The 20,285-nt window shown below is 35.9% G+C and overlaps 2 protein-coding genes across 2 annotated transcripts in view; one reads left to right on the top strand and one right to left on the bottom strand.

Annotated features, from left to right (window-relative positions):
• Nucleotides 1-12: 12 nt before the first annotated feature.
• LOC107697791 (E3 SUMO-protein ligase RanBP2) lies at nucleotides 13-12,614 on the bottom strand. Its single transcript, XM_016498652.1, has 10 exons — nucleotides 12,048-12,614; nucleotides 9,175-9,270; nucleotides 8,796-9,029; nucleotides 8,365-8,536; nucleotides 6,373-6,978; nucleotides 2,510-2,671; nucleotides 1,541-1,609; nucleotides 1,326-1,399; nucleotides 220-493; nucleotides 13-140 (listed from the first exon to the last, which is right to left on the bottom strand). Exons 1-10 carry the CDS (start codon nucleotides 12,612-12,614, stop codon nucleotides 13-15), a joined length of 2,382 nt encoding a protein of 793 aa, XP_016354138.1.
• Nucleotides 12,615-19,785: 7,171 nt separating this feature from the next.
• The window catches only part of nms (neuromedin S), a gene marked incomplete at its 3' end in the record, with an annotated part of 2,282 nt that continues 1,782 nt past the window's right edge, over nucleotides 19,786-20,285 (top strand). Inside the window, exon 1 of the mRNA XM_016498651.1 lies at nucleotides 19,786-19,849. Within this exon, the coding sequence (XP_016354137.1) occupies nucleotides 19,786-19,849 (64 nt within the window). The remainder of the gene's footprint in view (nucleotides 19,850-20,285) is intronic.

The raw sequence follows: 20,285 nt of genomic DNA, 5'->3' as shown, positions 1-20,285 counted from the left end.
ACAGAAACAGCTTTACTTTTCAGATCGCTGCATGAACTCTGACATGCGACACTGACAGTCTGTTAAGGTTTTTGAGAAGGAATCTGCCAGATCCGGAGTCTTAAACTTGGCAGCAAACTGCTGAACTACAGCATCTCCATCTGTGGGAAATATGAGCACAATATGAGTAAATTAACTGACAAACAAGATGTAAATCTGTGGAGGTTTTGCAGTTTCTACCTGAGTAGTCTTCTGCTGTCCAGGACAGTGCGTTTGCATTGCTCATAGGTTTAGGGTGAGTGGTTCTGGTAATGCAGTGGTTGACAAGCACCTTTTTATCCCCCTCTTGACACATGAACACACGGTAGCGCTTCTTCACGGGATGGAAAAGCATCTTAATGTCTCCTGCACCACAGGATTTCCACTTGTTAATATCACAGTCCCAGAGGAAAAGTTTGGTCCATTCGTTGAACAAAATCTCCTCTTCATTCTCCTCAACCGATGGAAGTTCCACCTTGACAGAAGCAATGACATGATGAAAATATAAAAGGAAAATTAAGAAAAACTAAATGTTGGTTTGATAGAGTTCCAAGGTTAGTTCAAAGAGTGATAAGGGATCTGTGGAAAAGTTTAGAGAAAAATAGTCTAGAAAATGTAAAAATAAATAATACTAGAAAATAAGATCAAACTAATTAACTAAATAAATAAATGAATACATTTTATTAAAATAAATTGATTAAAATCTATTTAATTTTATTTGAAGATAAAAGATAATTTTATATTTGAATTAATTAAAAAATTGATTAAAATAAAATCTAAATAAATCATGAATAACTAAATAAAAACATTTCATTAAAATAAATTATTTTGAAATGGTGAAAATATAAAAAAATAAATGTAAAAAATATTTAAATAAATAATATATCTAGCAGTACAGTACTATATTAAACATGGGAAAGGAACACCTGGGGAGCAAGACACAGACAAAACATGGAACAGAGTCTGACAACTATAGTCAGTATAAAAATGCAATGATGTAACATAACAGAAAATAAATATTTTATATTAATATTTTATGCATATTTAAAAATATATATTGTTTTACAGCATGAACTGGGTTTTTGTGTGTGAAATTGGGTTACTTGCACAAGGATTATCAAATTTGTACATGAAAAACTTCTTATTGGTTATAATTTCAGTATATTACAGAGAAACAATTACCTAAAAACAATGTATGACTTCTACAACATTTCAAGAATTGTCAAGAATTGTCAATGAACTTTTACACAGACAAATATAAATGGCTGCTTCTAGCAGGGAAGTGATTGGATATCTACATGATTAACCTCTTCATCATCATCATCATCATCATTGCTCTCTTCCTCTTCGTGATTTTGTGTCTCTGTTGCAGCTCCAGCATCTATAAAAATAAACAAAGATAAAGTTATCCATAACAGCATTATTAGCAGTATTAAGGCAAACTGGAGCATGTTATTTCTCTCACTATCTTTAAACCAATTTCAGTAAAAACAAGCAATTAATTAATCTCAGTGCAACCTACCATGACCATCGACTGCATCAGGATACAACTTTCCTTTCAGAGATCTGACAGCCACTTCAAAATCTTCATCTAAGTGAGAGAAACACAGCATAGAGGTAAACACAGCTCTGCAGAGCAATCATGATTTGAACTGTGGTGCATAAAGAGCCAAGAAACCAGAAGACAGTGTGTTTCTGTTGGGTATCGTTTGAATTTGATCAATTCCGATTCTGATTCTTATCGATTCGCAGTTTCGATTCCAGTGTGGTTAAAAAAATGAAGTCAAACATTTAGATATCAAACCTATTTATTCTGTGTCTCTTTTCGCAAAACATTTAATTGCTGCTGAATACCATGAACAAAAATCAGCCAGCTACATAAAAACTGGACTCGATTAAGAGCTGTTTGTGTGAAAAATAGAACTGCACGATTCTGGATAAATTGAGACTTTTTTGTTAAATGGAGGTTGTAGTTCTCACAATTCTGAAGAAAAAACAGACAAGTTAACAGAATCTCATGGAATTTATGAATGGAATGATTCAATGACTCACTACTTCTTGTTTCTATCTACTTGTTTCATTACTGGATGAATCAGTGTTTTTGAATGAATCTCTTGAATGAATGATTCAAAGACAAATACATTTTTAACAGCCCCTTTAAAAAAAATGTGCACACAGGAATTGATATACAGTAGGTGGAATTTAAATGTAAATTTTACAACAAGTAACCGATTCTGGAATTGGAATTGATTTTCGATTCCCAACCCTATGTGTTTCCATGTTCTAGTTAACGTTTAGCTTCCGCAGACAGTATTTATGTTTTTTTCCCAAGTAATCTAAATAGTGTGCTTTACCTGGTAACATCTAAACTGACTGGTTTCATGCAAGTCAGAAATGTAATTTAATTTGATTATATCAACCTGACAAATGAAATAAACAGAAGTATTTTTTGTAGGTTAGATCAGCTAAATAGACCCTTCATATTTCTCACCATCATCATCCTCATCACTTGCGTATCCCGGCTCGTTTCTGTAACAGAAGAACGTGTGAGGAAGCATCAGTCTGGCTGCCAGTTTGGCTTGTTCTACTGTGGGCTTTCGCTCAAACACGATCTCAGCATCAGCATCACTCTGCTCTGGAGTGCTCTTCTCTTCTGATTGAGAAAACAAACACATTACAATTTATTAAAAACATCAGAGAATAATCATATTACGCTTTATTGATAAAATGACTGAACTTGCGCAGTTCATGTCTCACAATTCAGCGCTAATATCTCACAATTCAGCGTTCATATTTTGCAATTCTGCATTCATATCTCGCAATTCAGCGCTCATATTTTGCAATTCAGCATTCATATCTCGCAATTTAGCGCTCATATCTCGAAGTTCAGCATTCATATCTCGTAATTCAGTGCTCACAAATCACAATTCAGCATTCATATCTCGCAATTCAGCGATCAAATCATGCAATTCAGCATTCATATCTCGCAATTCAGTGCTCAAATCTTGCAATTCAGCGCTCATATGTCGCAATTCTGCATTCACATCTTGCCATTTGGCGCTCATATCTCGCAATTCTGCATTCATATCTCGCAATTCAGCGCTCATATCTCGTAATTCAGTATTCATATCTCGCAATTCAGCGCTCATATCTCGCAATTCAGCATTCATATCTCGCAATTCAGTGCCCATTAGGGCTGTGCAATTAATCGCATGCGATTAATTGCACAGCCCTAGCGCCCATATTTCGCCATTCAGCGCTCATATCTCGCAATTCAGTATTCATATCTCGCAATTCAATGCCCATTAGGGCTGTGCAATTAATCGCATGCGATTAATTGCACAGCCCTAGCGCCCATATTTCGCCATTCAGCGCTCATATCTCGCAATTCAGTATTCATATCTCGCAATTCAATGCCCATTAGGGCTGTGCAATTAATCGCATGCGATTAATTGCACAGCCCTAGCGCCCATATTTCGCCATTCAGCGCTCATATCTCGCAATTCAGTATTCATATCTCGCAATTCAATGCCCATTAGGGCTGTGCAATTAATCGCATGCGATTAATTGCACAGCCCTAGCGCCCATATTTCGCCATTCAGCGCTCATATCTCGCAATTCAGTATTCATATCTCGCAATTCAATGCCCATTAGGGCTGTGCAATTAATCGCATGCGATTGTCATGTGCATCTCGTCAGTAAAGCCGGTCCCATGATTAGTAGTAAATCTCCATCACCTGCTTTCAGATTGAGCGAAGAGCCGTAGTTCACATACAATTAGGCAATATCGCGTTCATAATCACAGATGAATCACATTCGATTATGAACGCGATATCGCCTAGCTTGTCAGTGAAATACGGCTCTGTGTATTAAATGCCGCTCCATCTGAAAGCAGGTGATGACGATTTACTACTAATCACGGGACCGGCTTTACTGACGAGATGCGCATGACAATCGCATGCGATTAATTGCACAGCCCTAGCGCCCATATTTCGCAATTCAGCGCTCATATCTCGCAATTCGGTATTCATATCTCGCAAGTCAGCACTCATATCTCGCAATTCAGTTCTCATATTTCGCAATTCAGCGCTCAAATCTCGTAATTCAGAGTTCATATCTCGCAATTCAGCACTCAAATCTCACAATTCAGTATTCATATCTCGCAATTCAGCGCTCAAATCTCGCAATTCAGCGCTCATATCCTGCCATTCAGCACTCATATCTCGCAATTCAGTGCTCATATCTCGCAATTCAGTGCTCAAATCTCGCAATTCAGCATTCATATCTCACAATTCAGCGCTCAAATCTCACAATTCAGCATTCATATCTCGCAATTAAGCACTCATATCTCGCAATTCAGCACTCATATTTTGCAATTCAGTGCTCATATCTCGCAATTCAGTGCTCATATCTCGAAGTTCAGTGTTCATATCTCGTAATTCAGCGCTCAAAAATCACAATTCAGCATTCATATCTCGCAATTCAGCGATCAAATCGTGCAATTCAGCATTTATATCTCGCAATTCAGCGCTCATATCTCGCAATTCAGTTTTCATATCTCGCAATTCAGTGCTCAAATCCCGCAATTCAGCATTCATATCTCACAATTCAGCACTCAAATCTCACAATTCAGCATTCATATCTCACAATTCAGCGCTCAAATCTCACAATTCAGCATTCATATCTCACAATTCAGCCCTCATATCTCACAATTCAGCATTCATATCTCGCAATTCAGCACTCATATCTCGCAATTCAGTGCTCATATCTCGAAGTTCAGCGTTCATATCCCGTAATTCAGCGCTTAAAAAAAATCACAATTCAGCATTCATATCTCACAATTCAGCGATCAAATCGTGCAATTCATCATTTATATCTCGCAATTCAGTGCTCAAATCGTGCAATTCAGCATTTATATCTCGCAATTCAGTGCTCAAATCTTGCAATTCAGCTCTCATATCTCGCAATTCTGCATTCATATCTTGCAATTTGGCGTTCATATCTCGCAATTCTGCATTCATATCTCGCAATTCAGCTCTCATATCTCACAATTCAGCATTCATATCTCGCAATTCAGCATTCATATCTTGCAATTCAGCATTCATATTTTGCAATTCTGCGTTCATATCTCGGAATTCAGCGCTCATATCTCACAATTCAGCGCTCAAATCTCACAATTCAGTGTTCATATCTCACAATTGAGTGCTCAAATCGCGCATTTCGGTGTTTATCTGTGTTCAGTTAGTCTTGCAATTCAAGCAGAAACAAGCTTCTACACATTTGAAGGAAGCAATTTTTCAAATTTTAATTTTGAAAGTTCTGAAGAGCTCATATCTCGCAATTCATCACTCAAATCTCGCAATTTAGCGCTCGTATCTCGCAATTCAGTGCTCATATCTCGCAATTCAGTGTTCATATCTCACAATTCAGCGCTCAAATCTCACAATTCAGCGCTCATATCTCACAATTCAGCGCACAAACCTCGCAATTCAGTGTTCATATCTCACAATTCAGTGCTCATATCGCGTAATTCAGTGTTTATATTTTGCAATTCAGGCAGAAACAAGCTTCTACAAATTTGAAGGAAACAATTTTTCAAATTTTAATTTTGAAAGTTCTGAAGAGCTCATATCTCGCAATTCATCACTCAAATCTTGTAATTCATCCCTCAAATCTCGCAATTCGGTGCTCATATCTCGCAATTCAGCGCTCAAATCTTCCAATTCAATGCTCATATCTCGCAATTCAGCGCTCATATTTCGCAATTCAGCATTCATATCTCGAAATTCAGCACTCAAATCGTGCAATTGCGTTTATCTCTCACAATTCAGCGCTCAATTCTTGGGATTCAGCGCTCATATCTCGCAATTCTGCATTCATAGCTCGCAATTCGGTGCTCATATCTCGCAATTCTGCATTCATATCTCAGAATTCAGCGCTCATATCTCGCAATTCAGCATTTATATCTCACAATTCAGTGCTCAAATCTCGCAATTTAGTGCTCAAATCTTGCAATTCAGTGCTCAAATTGTGCAATTCATTGTTTCTACACATTTGAAGGAAACAATTTTTTACATTTTAATTTTGCATGCCTCCTGACAAAAATTTAAATATTACTATCACTGTAAGATATTTATAACAAAACAGAGGTCAAACATTTAATCTCAAGACTATGACTTTTCTAAATATGTATAGTTTTTCAAGATTAAATTAAGATTTATTACTTATTCTGTAAATAAAAATAAATGCACATTAACATGTTAATAGCCATATAAATGCATAAAAAGGACTGTACTGAACAGTCAATTAGAAATGAAAGCATGTATTCGTTCTCCGCAGATTAGAGACGCTCACCTCTTTCTGCTCCAGTGAATGAAGTGGCCACTGCTTCTTCAAAGCATTTCTTGAAAGCGTCTGCCGTCTCCTGCAGTTTAAACCGCGCTGCTAACGTCTGAACGCTGCCGTCTCCATCGGCAAAATCAAGAGCGCTCCATGTCCACGCTTTCTCGGACGCTTTCATCGGCTCCAGCTTCATGTTTGGAGTAATCCAGTGGTTTGCACATAACTTCAGGACCTGCTCTCTCCTCATCACGAGTCTTGCACGTCTGCTTTCATCGTTCTGAAGTATTTTAAGCTCACCTATGCCTCTTTCCTTCCACTGCTGTGATTCTTTGTCATAGCGGTATAGTTTGGCTTTGTGACTATAAACTACTTGCTCATTGTCCTCTCCAGTCGAGATCTCAACTAGATCAGGTAACGGTATGACCGGCTCATAGTCCTCTTCGTCTTCATGGTTACATGTTTTTTCTTCATGATCTGAGCCAGAAGCCTCCACAGATGTGGATTTAAGGGGAACGTGCTGAAAACTGAAGGTAAATTCTGCCACTGATTCCCCAAAACGGAAAACATCCTTCTGGTCCTGCTGAGCAGAACCTTGAGAGGACTTTATCTGGACTTTTGCTGAAAAGTAATTTCAGAGATGGAACAAGTTATTTGAAGAAAGATTATAAGGACAAACACTTATTAATGAATCAATAAAACCAGGAACATGTATTAAGAAAGTAAATAAGGTCAAATCTGATGTTATGTTGATATTAAAGGATTAGTTGAGTTCCAGAATAAACATTTCCAGAGAATTTACTCACCCCCATGTCATCCAAGATGTTATTGTCTTTCTTTCTTCAGCCCCAAAGAAATTACGTTTTTTGAGGAAAACATTCCAGGATTGTTCTCCATACAGTGGACTTCAATGTGTATCAATGGGTTGGAGGTTAAAATGCAGTTTTAATGCAGCTTCCAAGGGCTCTACACGATCCCAGCTGAGGAATAAGAGTCTTATCGAGCTTATCGATCGCTCATTTTCTTAAATGTAATTTAAATGTATATACTTTTTAACCTCAAATGCTCGTCTTGCTCTCGCTCGACCTCACTCATTACGAAGTCACGTTGGAAAGGTCACGCATGACGTAGGTGGAAGCACCAACCCAGTGTTTACAAAGCGAATGTGCAAAAAAAAAGTCAAATACCCTTTACAAAAAAGGTAAAACAAAGATTTTTTGCCCTAGTTTTTCGCCCTACCTTTTTGAACCGAAGTACACAGACGAAGAACTAACCGCGCGTGACATTTCCAACACGATTATGTAATGTGCGAAGACACACGTGCGCAAGCAGAGCGAGAGCAAGACGAGCATTTGAGGTTAAAAAGTATATACATTTTAATTATATTTAAGAAAATGAGCGATTGTTTCGCTAGATAAGACTCTTATTCCTCGGCTGGGATCGTGTAGAGCTCTTTGAAGCTGCATTTTAACCTTCAATGCGTTGAGCACCACTGAAGTCCACTATATGGAGAACAATCCTGGAATGTTTCCTCAAAGAACGAAATTTCTTTAGGGCTGAAGAAAGAAAGACATGAACATCTCGGATGACATGGGGGTGAGTAAATTACCAGGAAATTTTTATTCTGGAAGTGAACTAATCCTTAAATATCAAAATGTTACCCGGGTTATAATTAGCTAAAACTAAAACCATAAAAAAAAATGTTGGTTACTTCAAAAAAAAAACTTGAACTGAAGTAAAATATTTAAAAAATGTATTTTAGCTAGTTGCTAAGGTAACCATTCTCATTTAGTTCATGTATTAAAATAACTAAATCTGAAATAAAATTAATAAATATTTTTATACACATATTAAAAATAAAAAAAATAAAAATGTTAACTTTAAATTAAAAATGGAAAATAGAAAAATAAAAAACAAATTTCTAATAAAAAAATAGAATAGTGCATCAGTGATACTAAAATAATCTAACCTAGATAGATTAGAGAGAGTTTACTGAAGTCTTCTCACCTTCTCCAGATTTGATCTTGATCTCCGTCTCTTTGGTGACGTGCATCAAACGCTCTTGCATTTCAGAAAGCAGCAGCTCCACATTGCAAAAAAATGCTTTTGGATTTTCAGAAATGTTGTAAAGATCTTCAAATTCTTCACACATGGATTCTTCACAGTCAGTTGGATAATTCTACAGATTACAAATAATGCAGAATGAAGAAAATACATTCCAAACTAAAATCTTCCGCATTGATTGGAAACTTTGTCAAAATCCTAAATTCAAAAACACATTGAAAACTAAATATGATCAACCATTTTTTTGAATGAACCAAGGAGCAAGTGTTGTTCTTTTATAAACTGAAGACATTATCATTTTAATAGCTTCATCTCTTGATCTGCAAATGAGTTTTTGTTTGTTACTCTGAAGGTAAGTGTGTGTGATGCTGTACCTGCAGAAAGTGAATGTGGTCTTCAGTGGTCAGGAACTGATCGAGCTCAGACACCTTCATCCTGAGGTCAGAGATCTTCTGCTGGACTTTCTCCTGAAGTCCTTCAATGCGACTTAGTTCATCTCTCTGTCGCTCTGCGATCAGCTCTTTCACGCGCACGCTTGTTTTCTGAACGGAGCACAGCACTTCACTGAAGATCCGCTCGCTTTCAGAGACAGCCGTCTGCGCTGAACACTGTTCCACAGCAAGAACATCCACAAACAACACTCTTCAATTAACACATCATTGCTTCTCATAGACTAACAAATGCTTCTCAGATGTTTCTTCTGAAACAGATGTCTCCTGAGGAGATGAAAGGAGCCATGCAATCAATACTCACTGTGACGGACTCCTCTGCCTGCTTTAGCTCTTTGAAATCCTTCTCTCTGTCTCGGACGTTCTGCAGAAACTTCTCACGAGTTTCCATTAACTTCATCTGGCCACAGAAAAGAGTTATATATTTTAGCTTTTAACAGCTTATTAAAACTTGCAATCACACATACTGTTAACCTTTAGATACTAGGATTACCACAATACATTCAGTTTAATGAAATAAAAGTCCAAAGTGCTCATTATCAATACAGGCTTTCTGCAGGTGTTATGAAGGTAAATATGAAGATTTAAGGAATAAATTGAAGGGTGTGGTCTCTAACGGTACATGTCTAGGGAAACACTATGCAAATGCATCTTGATTTAAGGACGTTTAGATATTTGTACTGGAAAACAAGACAGAAATACCGAGGAAGATACTCCTTTTTGCAGCGCATGCAATATTTAATGCGATGACTTTGTGAATTTAAGACTTTCTGCTGTGGTTTAAGACCTTTTTAATTTGTGCAAGGACGGATTACGAATTAAGACTTTCTAAGATCTGCAGAAATAAATGTGCATGCTCACAAATAATCTGAACTAACCAGTATCTGACAAAGACATATGGGTCATTCTGTGTCAAATCAACCGGCTCAAATTTTTGATTTTGTTTTCTGAAGAAAGACAAACATAAATCATGATGAAAGCTAAAATATGAAATGCCATGGTTGCATTTTTACTGAATAATCCACTATTTTGAAGACATTTTTGAAAATGACAATTTTCAGATTCAGAGCCAAATTACAGAAGGGTAAAAATGACTTCAGGAAGATGGCAGCATCATAATGTTATTTTCACGCAGAGATTGGTAGCTCTATTCATAAAATCAGCTTACTTTAGCAATCTTCGTTTCATTATATGAGAATGGTGACAGTTCAAAAATGGGGAAAAAAGCACTTTTTGTGTGTTTTCCTGAAGTTTGTGTGTCTGTAAGTCAAGAAGTATTAAAGAAACCTTAATATCCTTTTTTAAGTTCTTTTAGTAACTTGATTTTTAAGGGCCATATGGTTCATTTACAGAGATATAAGGGATTTTAATGTGGCTCCAAGAGTAAATTGTACACATGTTCAGTGGTCGAAAACCAAATGTGGTTCACTTTGCATTCAGCTGACACTTATTGTATTTAAAGAGAGAATCTAAAATCATACGGAGATATCTTTGATACTTGTTGAGTTACAGGCATGCAAACTTGGGACAAACATGCAACTGTTTTGATAGAATGAAACAAGTTACATTTCTAGTTTCAACATTATTTGCTGTTCAGACGTTCCTCTTTAAAAGGAAAAGAGTATCATCTGTATGCAAGTCGACCCACATTTGGTTTTTGACCACTGAAAATGTCTACAATTGAACTATTTACTCAAGGAGCCACAACGTGGCCACATGAAAATCCCCATATCTCTGGGAATGAACCATACAGGGCCTTAAATGAAGATGCAAAAAAAAAAAAGTTTGTTAAGAACTAAAATTTAAAAGGACATTGAGATATATTTAAAGAGACAGTTCACCCAAAAATGAAAATTACCCCATGATTCACTCGCGCTCAAGCTGGAACGCCACTTTCTTGTGAACCCGAGTATGATAGTTAGTGGAAGCTAGAGATTACAGTTTATAAAAATTGATATTTTTCTTACACAAACACTTCAGAAGGCATTTATTAACCCCCTGGAGCTGTGTGGAGCACTTTTTATGATGGACGGATGCACTTTATTTTGCTTCAAAATCTCTGCAACCATTCACTGCCAATATAAAGCTTGGAAGAGCCAGGACATTTTCAATATAACTTTTCAATATAATGTATTCATCTGAAAGAAGAAAGTCATATACACCTAGGATGGCTTGAGGGCGAGCGAATCATGGGGTAATTTTCATTTTTTGGGTGAACTATCCCTTTAATGCTTCTTGAGTTCCAGATAAACAAACTTTGGGGGAAACACACAAAAAAGTGCTTTTTTCCCATTTTTGAACTGTCACTGTTGGCATATAATGCAGCAAAGATGATTAAAGTCAGCAGATTTTACTAAAGAAGCTACCGATCTCTGTGGGAAAATAACATTATGATGCTGCAGTGATTCTAAAGTCACTTTTATTCTCCTGTAGTTTGGCTTTGAATCTGAAAGTTGGCATTTTGACCCTCCTCTACAAAATAGTGCGTTACTCAGTAAATATACATCTGTGACATTTAATATTTTGGCTTTCATTGCTATTTATGCTGGTCTTTCTTCAGAAAAATTATTAACAAATTAAAAAAATTGAGTCAGGAATCTCTGGCTGACATTGAATAAGCCACATGCAGCCGCGCTGTGATCCCCATATCTCTGGGAATGAGCCATATACAGCCTTAAAAATACAATTAAGAGAAGGAAAGCTTATTAAGAACCAGCATAAATAAGGATTTTGAGATATCTTTAACACTTCTTGAATTACAGGCACGCAAACTATGGGGAAAAGCACACAAACAGTGCATTTTTCCTATTTTTGAACTGTCTCCATTGTCATATAATGCTAAACAGATTGCTAAAGTCAACAGATTTGACCAATAGAGCTACCAATCTCTGTGTAAAAATAACATTATGATGCTGCCATCTCTCTAAAGTCATTTTTACCCTCCTGTAATTTGGCTCTGAATCTCAGCTGAAAATTGTCATTTTGACCCCTTCTACAAAATAGTGCATTACTCAGTAAACATTCATCTGTGACATTTAATATTTTGCCTTTCTACTTCACTAACATATTTCTTTCACCAAAAAGATATCAACAAAATGACAAATTTAAGCCAGGGACCTCTGGTTGAGGACATGTAATGACTGAGACTTCAGATATGATCAATCAGTGAGGATCTACCTGTCTGTCTGCTCTTTCCTCAGAAGCTGAGACGCTGTCGTGGTTCTTGTGTTCATGTATAGCACACAGCAGACAGACACACTTCTGATCAGTGCGACAGAAGACATCCATCAGTTTCTCATGAAGAGAGCAGGTTTTGCTCTGAAGATCCGTGGCTTCGGTCAGCAGGTGTTTCTTCCATCCGTGGAGATCATTGTGCTTCTCCAGGTGACTTCTGCAGAATGAGGAGACACAGGTGAGGCAGGATTGCACAGCTTTGGTTCTTCTGGAGGTGCAGGAATCACAGCTGACTCCATGTTCTTCAGCATCTTCATCATCCTCCTCCTTTGGTCTCATCTTCATCAGTTTCTCAGAAAGCTCCTTCATCTGCAGCCAGTCAGTGACAACAGGTTTGTTGGGAAAGGTTTGTTTGCACTGAGGACATCTGCGCACATCTTTATCCCACAAACCTGTAATGCAGTCCTTACAGAAAATGTGTCCACAGGGAATAATGACTGGGTTTCTGAAGACATCCAGACAGACAGAACACCTGAGAGATTCCCGATCGTATAAAGCTGCAGCTGCCATTTTTGCTGGATCCACAAACGAAACTTTGACGGTAAGTTTTCGTTTCGTTTGTTTGGAATCGAGTGTGAGTCAACAGTGGGAATCTCTTTCACTTTAACGCACTACTCTCTACTGTCGCTCTCTATAATAGGCTCGGGAAACAGATTTATTTTGCCCAAGCGGATATCTTGTTATTTATTTCTAGGCGAAGTATGGAATACACGTTATTAGTATGGAGCAATATCGAGTTATATGGGATATGAAAACGTGGGGAAACTGAGGTCTTGTATGTGCAGTATGACAAATATCAATGTTTTTTCATCTGTTCATGTTTATTTTATTGTCCTCAGGATGCTGCAGTATCGTGTGTTTCCACTAGATGGACCCATCGTCTTGAAGAAGCATTACAAAAGTTACGTTTTAAATTAATTTAATATGTTGTGATGTCCTTTTGTTTTGTTTTCATGCCGTTAATATTGTATCTCCTTATTTGGATTTACAGTGTTTGTTAAATGTCAAGAAAACCTACTGGATTGTTTTGTATTTTTGGAATTCAATTAAAAAATAAAACAAGCATTCCTTCATATAAAGTCACTGATCAGAACCTGCAAGACAGGACTGAGGAATACAATCAAACATTAGTTCCTTCATGTATATGCTTTAACAGAACATAACAAGTAAATCCAGTTTTTCACATCCAACTTTGAATGTTGTCTGAAAGATAAAAACAAAGAGTTACATGATTTACAAGAGTTATTTTTTATAACTGTTGATCAACGCCAAAAGAACAACAACTGACTCAACATTGCAAAACAACAAAGCGTGAAAAAATATTTACATAATCACCATATATGCAAACATACCTGTCAAATATAATTTTTTCAAAATTTTCTACATCAATATGTTACTTTAATTCCATGTGTTACTTGTTTCTTTGTAATTGTTTGTGAAATGTACTACAGGGTTTCTGCATGTTATATAAAGGAAAATTTAAGACTTTTTAAAGACCAGTTAAAGAATTAAAAGGAAACAAAACATCAGTATGTTCTCTAGTTGTAGCAACACTTCAAAACTTCAAACCACCCTGTTGAAAAAAACAGCATATGCTGGTTAGGTATGTTTTGACGCTGGGATGCTGGTTTATGCTGGTCATGTGCCAGCAAAGGACCAGCATAAACCAGCAAAGGACCAGTTTAAACCAGCATCCCAGCGTCAAAACATGCCTAACCAGCATGTGCTGTTTTTTTCAACAGGGCAGTGGGGATTTTTTAGAATAATTGAGCTACTATTAGTTTTTATTACTGTTTTGAATTCATTTTTATTTTTATATTGTCTGTTTTCATTTAAATTTCAAAGGTTTAGTAATTTTTTTGTTTTTTATTAGTTTATTTTAAATATGTCTGCATAGTTTTTTTTTTTGTTTAATTTCAGTTCCTTTTAAAAAATCTAATTTTGTAATAATTTATTTGGCTGCTTCTTGCACGTTTTAAATGTATTATGTGTTATGGTGAAATGCAAAATAAATGGCGTGACTGATGTGATGCAGTGGATCTGTCAATGTTTGGATGATTTGGGGATTGATCTGATGCATCAGGTGTTATCAAACTCTGAAACTGTCCGTCACTCTCCAATCATCTCTTTATTAGAAAGTGGATGCTAAATATGTCTCTTCTCATAGACGTGTCTGTCTGATTAGGACGTCTCACCTCCATGTCTGACGTCTGATCGGCTCATTATGTTGGTTTGTCGTCATCCAGCCGAAAAACCTGACATCGTTAAACCTGTCCAGACCCGAGACTTTCACACGATTGCGCTCTCACACCTTTTGTTTGATCGCTCTTACTCATTTCTCCTCCTCAGCTTAGAAATTAACAACAAGCCTCAGAGTAACAATGCAGGAAACTTTTCTCCTCGCTCAAATTGGCTTCCAGTAAATTAATTCCTCTGGTTTGAATATAAGCTCCAAATGAGAAGCCTGGCGAGCCCTTGGTGGTCCGCTGGTATGTCATTACAAACTACATCATAGCTGTGGAGAATAACAATTACTCTGACCCTAAAAGCACTTATGAACTTCTCTGGTCCCTTTTCTTTCTCCAGCCATCTGTGGCATGGAGCATGTTAGCTCCTCTGATGATAATACAACTCCACTACAACTCTTATTTTCAATCAATAAGATGACATAAGGAGAATCTAACTGGTCCCAGGACAGAGCCTTGCAGGATTCCACCGTGCCTCCATCGAGCGAATCAATCCGCCTGCGCTTTGATAGGCCTGCGGGGAGAACATGACATTTTGCCATGCAATTGTTTTGTGGTTATGGCTGCACGATGTGTTTATTCATTTCAGGAGAATGAGAAGAGGTCGTCTCTTAAAAGCCCTTCAGATGCTCACAGCAGAGTCACGCATGAGCTGAAGATACTCTTTGAAAATGTGCGCTTATTTTCTCTTGTTTTGTTCTGTTGGAGCTCCCTAGACGTCTCAATGGACTGTTTGCACACTGTAAAAAATGTTAGATTTATGGTAAAATACTGGGAATGTCCTTTTACTGCTTTTAGATGGTGCACGCTTAAAAAAAAAATAAAGCTTCTTTATTGGCTTTGATGGATGAACTTTTAACATCCATGGAATCTTTCCATTGTACAAGGCTCTTAATAGTGGAAAAGGGTTCTTTATGGTTATTTAAAGAACTGATGATTGAAAGGTTCTTTGAAGAAGCAAAAATTGTTCTTCTATGGCAGGGGTGTCCAAACTCGGTCCTGGAGGGCCAGTGTCCTGCAGAGTTTAGCTCCAACTTGCCTCAACACACCTGCCTTTAAGTTTCTAGTATGCCTGGTAAGAGCTTGATTATCTGGTTCAGGTGTGTTTAATTGGGGTTGGAATTAAACTCTTCAGGACACCGGCCCTCCAGGACCGAGTTTGGACACCCCTGTTCTATGGCATCACTGCGAAAACACATTTTTGGAACATTTGGAAGAGTGTAATTCATAGTTTTCACTAAGTTGCAATAACCATGAATCTGACATTAGTTTACAGTAAAATGACATGCATGCAATGTTAACTCATTTGCAGTTTTTTGTCTTAAAATGCCGTGCTGGGTAGTAACTGATTACATGTAATCTGGATTACATAATCAGATTCCAAAAATTAAGTAGTAGTAATTGGATTATATTACATTTTAAAGTGCTCACAATCAGATTACAGTTACTTTTTTTGGATTACATGATTACATATACACAGTGCTGGGTAGGTGACTTGCAAATTTGAGTCTGTTACTGATTACAAATTACATGATGAAAATTGTAGTCAGTAATGTAATCTAGATTCCTCATTTTAGGTAATGTATTCTGACTACTTACGCATTACTTTTAGATGACTTTTGACCTAACTTGTTTATAGATTTAAATGGGATTATTGTTATAGAAAATAAATAAATAAATAAAATATTACCATTAACTGACATCAGAGAGCATGCAAATGTGTTGTTAAATTATTTGAAATATTAATTTTCTTGACACTTCTTAATGTTGATAACAAAGAACAGAAAATATTTTCTCATGAGATAGGTCAAAAGTAATCTAAAAGCAATCAAAAAGTAGTCAGAATACATTACCTAATATGTGTAATCCAACAGATTACGTTACTAAGTACAATTTCTGTTATGTAATTTGTAATTAGTAAAGGACTACAATTTGTAAGTAATGTACCCAGCACTGCTTAGAGTTAACTAATTAAATTGTACCTGTAAACCAAATTGTAAATATGTAAAAATACAGACTTTTTTTTTACAGTGTACACACCATGGGTACATTTTTAAACTGTAAAAAATGACCGTGAATTTAACGGTAAAAGACTGTAAATTTCTGACCGAAGTTGATGGGGTAATTGTAGAAGAACCTAGCTGGATGGAGAAATCATGCTGTAGAGTTGGAGTGGCAGGGAAGACAAGAAGCTCAGTCTTTGCCAGGTTGAGCTGTAGGTGATATTCTTTCATCCATGCCGAGATGTCCACCAGGCCATGAGATAAATATGTATTATCTCATATGCATTAGTTAAATGTGCATTGTCTAATTTGCATACATTTCCGTCACATAAATCTGAACATTTGATAAAGCCAGGTTCATAATTCTGGTTGAATTTTGTTGTCATATTAGAGGTTTTTCCAGAGGTCTAATCAGAAAATGCTGTCAACAGACGCATTTTCACCATGTTTTTAGGAATAATATGTTGTTTAAATCAGTGTGAATGAAATATGAGCAAACCTTCAGAATATAGAGAGGAATAAAATGATAAAGTTCAGTGTTTGTAAAAGAAAAAACTCTTTAAAGATATGGATTGGAATTGAAATCTACAGATGCAATTAGATAAAGTGCAATAAAATAAAAACTTCACTGTGTATTTTGTATGTTTTCTCTCCACTAGTCTGAAAGAAAACATGATATGGAAGCAAAATAGACCAAAATCTCAAAATTGACCAGTGCAGTGAAAAAATAGTTTTGCCTGTATTGACTGAGACGTAACTGTGTTCATATATGTTTATATATCACAACAACATCTAATACGTTTTTATCTGCAAATAAAGAAAAACCTTTATAGTTATTGTCCACACAATCGATCCCTTTAACTCACTACAGCCTGTCTTTAATGTGCAAGTTATTAACGCTATAAATCTCTGAAAGCAGACACACAAATTAACGATGATGTAATCCGATAAGATTTCAACTAATAAAACCCAATTATGAATATACCCACAATCCTCTGCTCGATGACGGTTAGGGAAAGGCCCAGTTAACAGGTTAACCGTGACGAATCCACACATTATTCTAGTCTTGATCTCAGAGTGATTTGGTCAAACATGGACATCAGTGATTGATTGAGTCTGAAACAGGTGCATGTGTTATTTCTCCTCTCAGCGAGGCTGTACTGGTTATATATAGACTCAGTCATTTCCTCTGTGCCTTCTTCATATTTTTCTCTTCCCATTAATTTTATCAAGTCAAATGTAGGACACAGATGAACGACGGACTTTTAAATTTAGACTCTGAACTCCCTACAATTTAGTAGACGAGTAAACAGAATAATATACAGAAGAGCATGTTCCCTTAGTTTCTGAGCCAAGTGGAAAGATTCACGGCTGTTGTGGGTTAAAATGTGTTTTAGGTCAGTGCGGTTGAAAGTTTTTAAGATGCAAGACATTTTTTTGGCAACCTAAGTTGTATAGCAACTACACTGTAAAAATACTGTTGATTTAACTTGTATGTGGGGGGGTTAGATAATTGCATAAGAAATTATGGAAATTAATACTTTTATTTAGCAAGGACGCTTTAAATTGATCAAAAGTGATGATGAAGACATTTATAATGTTACAAAGGATTTCTATTTCAGATAAATACTGTTCTTCTGAACTTTCTATGCATCAGAAAAACCTGAAAAAAATCTACTCAGCTGTTTTCAACAATAATAATAATAAATGTTTTTAAAGCAGCAAATTCAAAAAGATGATGTGACTGGAGTGATGATGCTAAAAATTCAGCTTTGAATTCACTGGAAAAATTACATTTTAACAGATATTCACATAGAAAACAGCTGTTTTAAATAGTACAAATATTTCACAATTTTACTGTTTTTGCTGTAGTTCTGATCAAATAAATGCAGGCTTCTTTAAAAAACATTACACATCTTACTGTTTAAAAACGTTTGACTGGCAGTGTATCTGAAGTCATTAATAATTACATTACTTGTTAGCGTCTATTTACAATCTACAGAGTCTGAATGACTAGCTTGTCTGTTGAAACCCTGTATAAACGTGTGGATCCCCAGCTCACAGGAAATGTTCTCAGAAGGTTGTTTCAATGTTATGAACAAACGTTCTTCCAGTAATGTTAAGAGAACGTTTGTTCAAAGCTAGTACAAAAACGTTATTTATTTGTTTATAGAACGTTTTGTTTCCGAAACATTTTAGTTAGATGTTCATCAATGTTTTTTAAATGTTACTAGATATGTTGTGTTATAGAATGTACAGAGAACATTCAAAAGTAACATTTCCACAATGTTTGCAAAATGATCAAATGGAATGTTCACTTAACGCTCATATAACCGAGAAAATACAAAATAACTTTTTAGACAAAGTCTAAGATATTAAATTATAAGTTATGAAAACGTTGCAGGAACATTGTTTCAAAATGTTTCTAAAATGTTGCAATATCCAGTTTTCTTTCATTATTATAACGTCATTTAAAGGTTACAAAAATGTTTCTTACAACATTCTACTAACTTTATTTTCACACAAAATATATCGTTATTTGAACATTTATTTGTAATATTCTAAGAACAATAAAGTTGTTGTGATTATAACATTATTTAAAGGTTGCAAAAACGTTTCTTACAGCATTCCACTATATTTTCACTCAAAATGTAACATTTTTTGAACATTTATTTTTAATATTTTAAGAACATAAAAATGTCCAGTTTTCTTGTCATGATTATAATGTTATTTAATGGTTACAAAAACATTTCTTAGAATGTTCATCAAGTAACATCATAAGGACGTAGAATGTTGTTCTAAGAACATTTCTCTCAACATTATGAGAACGTACAGTATATCAAATATTAATAAAGTTAAACGACTTATTCCATAAACATTACTTTAAGAATGTTTTGCCTTAACATTTATATAACTTAAAATGTAGACAAAAAAATCTAAGTTAGTAAAAAGTTGTGAGAATGTTTCCTGTTAGCAAGGCAAGCTTGTTTATAAAGCACACTTCATGGTTATTTAAAGTGCTTTACAAAAAAATATGTCAAAGTAATCATAACAGATGATTGAGAAATAAAATGAAAAATAAAAAAATAAAATATAAAGCATAAAGCATAAAAACCGAAAGTTAAGGGGAAAATACATTCAGAAATAACGTTTTAATAACTTAACAAAGAATCCTGAAAAAGAGTTCTTAGAGCATGTATTTGTTGTCCAGGTTGTGTGTAATCTGCAGGCACTAAGCTTGTGTTCTGACGTCTTTCGGCGGGTTCGAGGCCTCATTAAGAGAGCCGGACCTCCTCCTTCTCCTCATCTCTGCTAACGATGCTCTGGGGAGCGGATCTCGCTGCTGATTGGTCAGCTGCTCTGAGAGCCCTCATCCCTCCTGCATCAGCACCAGCTCACTTCACTAGTTCTAACCTAACTAGTCCAGAGATGATGGGCAGCGCGTGTCTCTTCTGCTCTTCAGTGCTCTTCATCAGCTTCTTCTGTTCATCTGTCGGTGAGTAACTCCAGCTCAGTAACATATCACAAGAGCATTGCTCTGATTTTAGAAAGTTACTTCATCAATTTTGTGATTCTAAAATTATAATGTAGGCTGACTTGTGCATAATTACTATATTGAAATTCGAGAATAATTTACAATTAGCCCTTAAGGATACTGAAGGAATCAATTAAAATGGATAAAATGATATTCTTATTTGATTTTCTATTGAATATATTTAGAAACTCCACTATTTTGAGCTGAATGAAGTCTCAAAATACTATTGTTTTTATCATCACAGTCTTTCATCTAACACTAGTGTCTAAGTGTCTAAAGAAATGTAAATAGTTGTATAAATCTATTTTTTCTTGCATTTTGCTAAAATCCTTTTTAAAAGATTCCCTTAAGAATTATTTGTGTGTGTGTGTGTGTGTGTGTGTTTGTGTGTGTGTGT

This window comes from Sinocyclocheilus anshuiensis, unplaced genomic scaffold, assembly GCF_001515605.1.
Source record: "Sinocyclocheilus anshuiensis isolate Anshui unplaced genomic scaffold, SAMN03320099.WGS_v1.1 scaffold1123, whole genome shotgun sequence".
Lineage (NCBI taxonomy): Eukaryota > Metazoa > Chordata > Actinopteri > Cypriniformes > Cyprinidae > Sinocyclocheilus > Sinocyclocheilus anshuiensis.
Note: the sequence above shows the minus strand (reverse complement) of the source record. Positions and strands in the feature narration are given on the sequence as shown.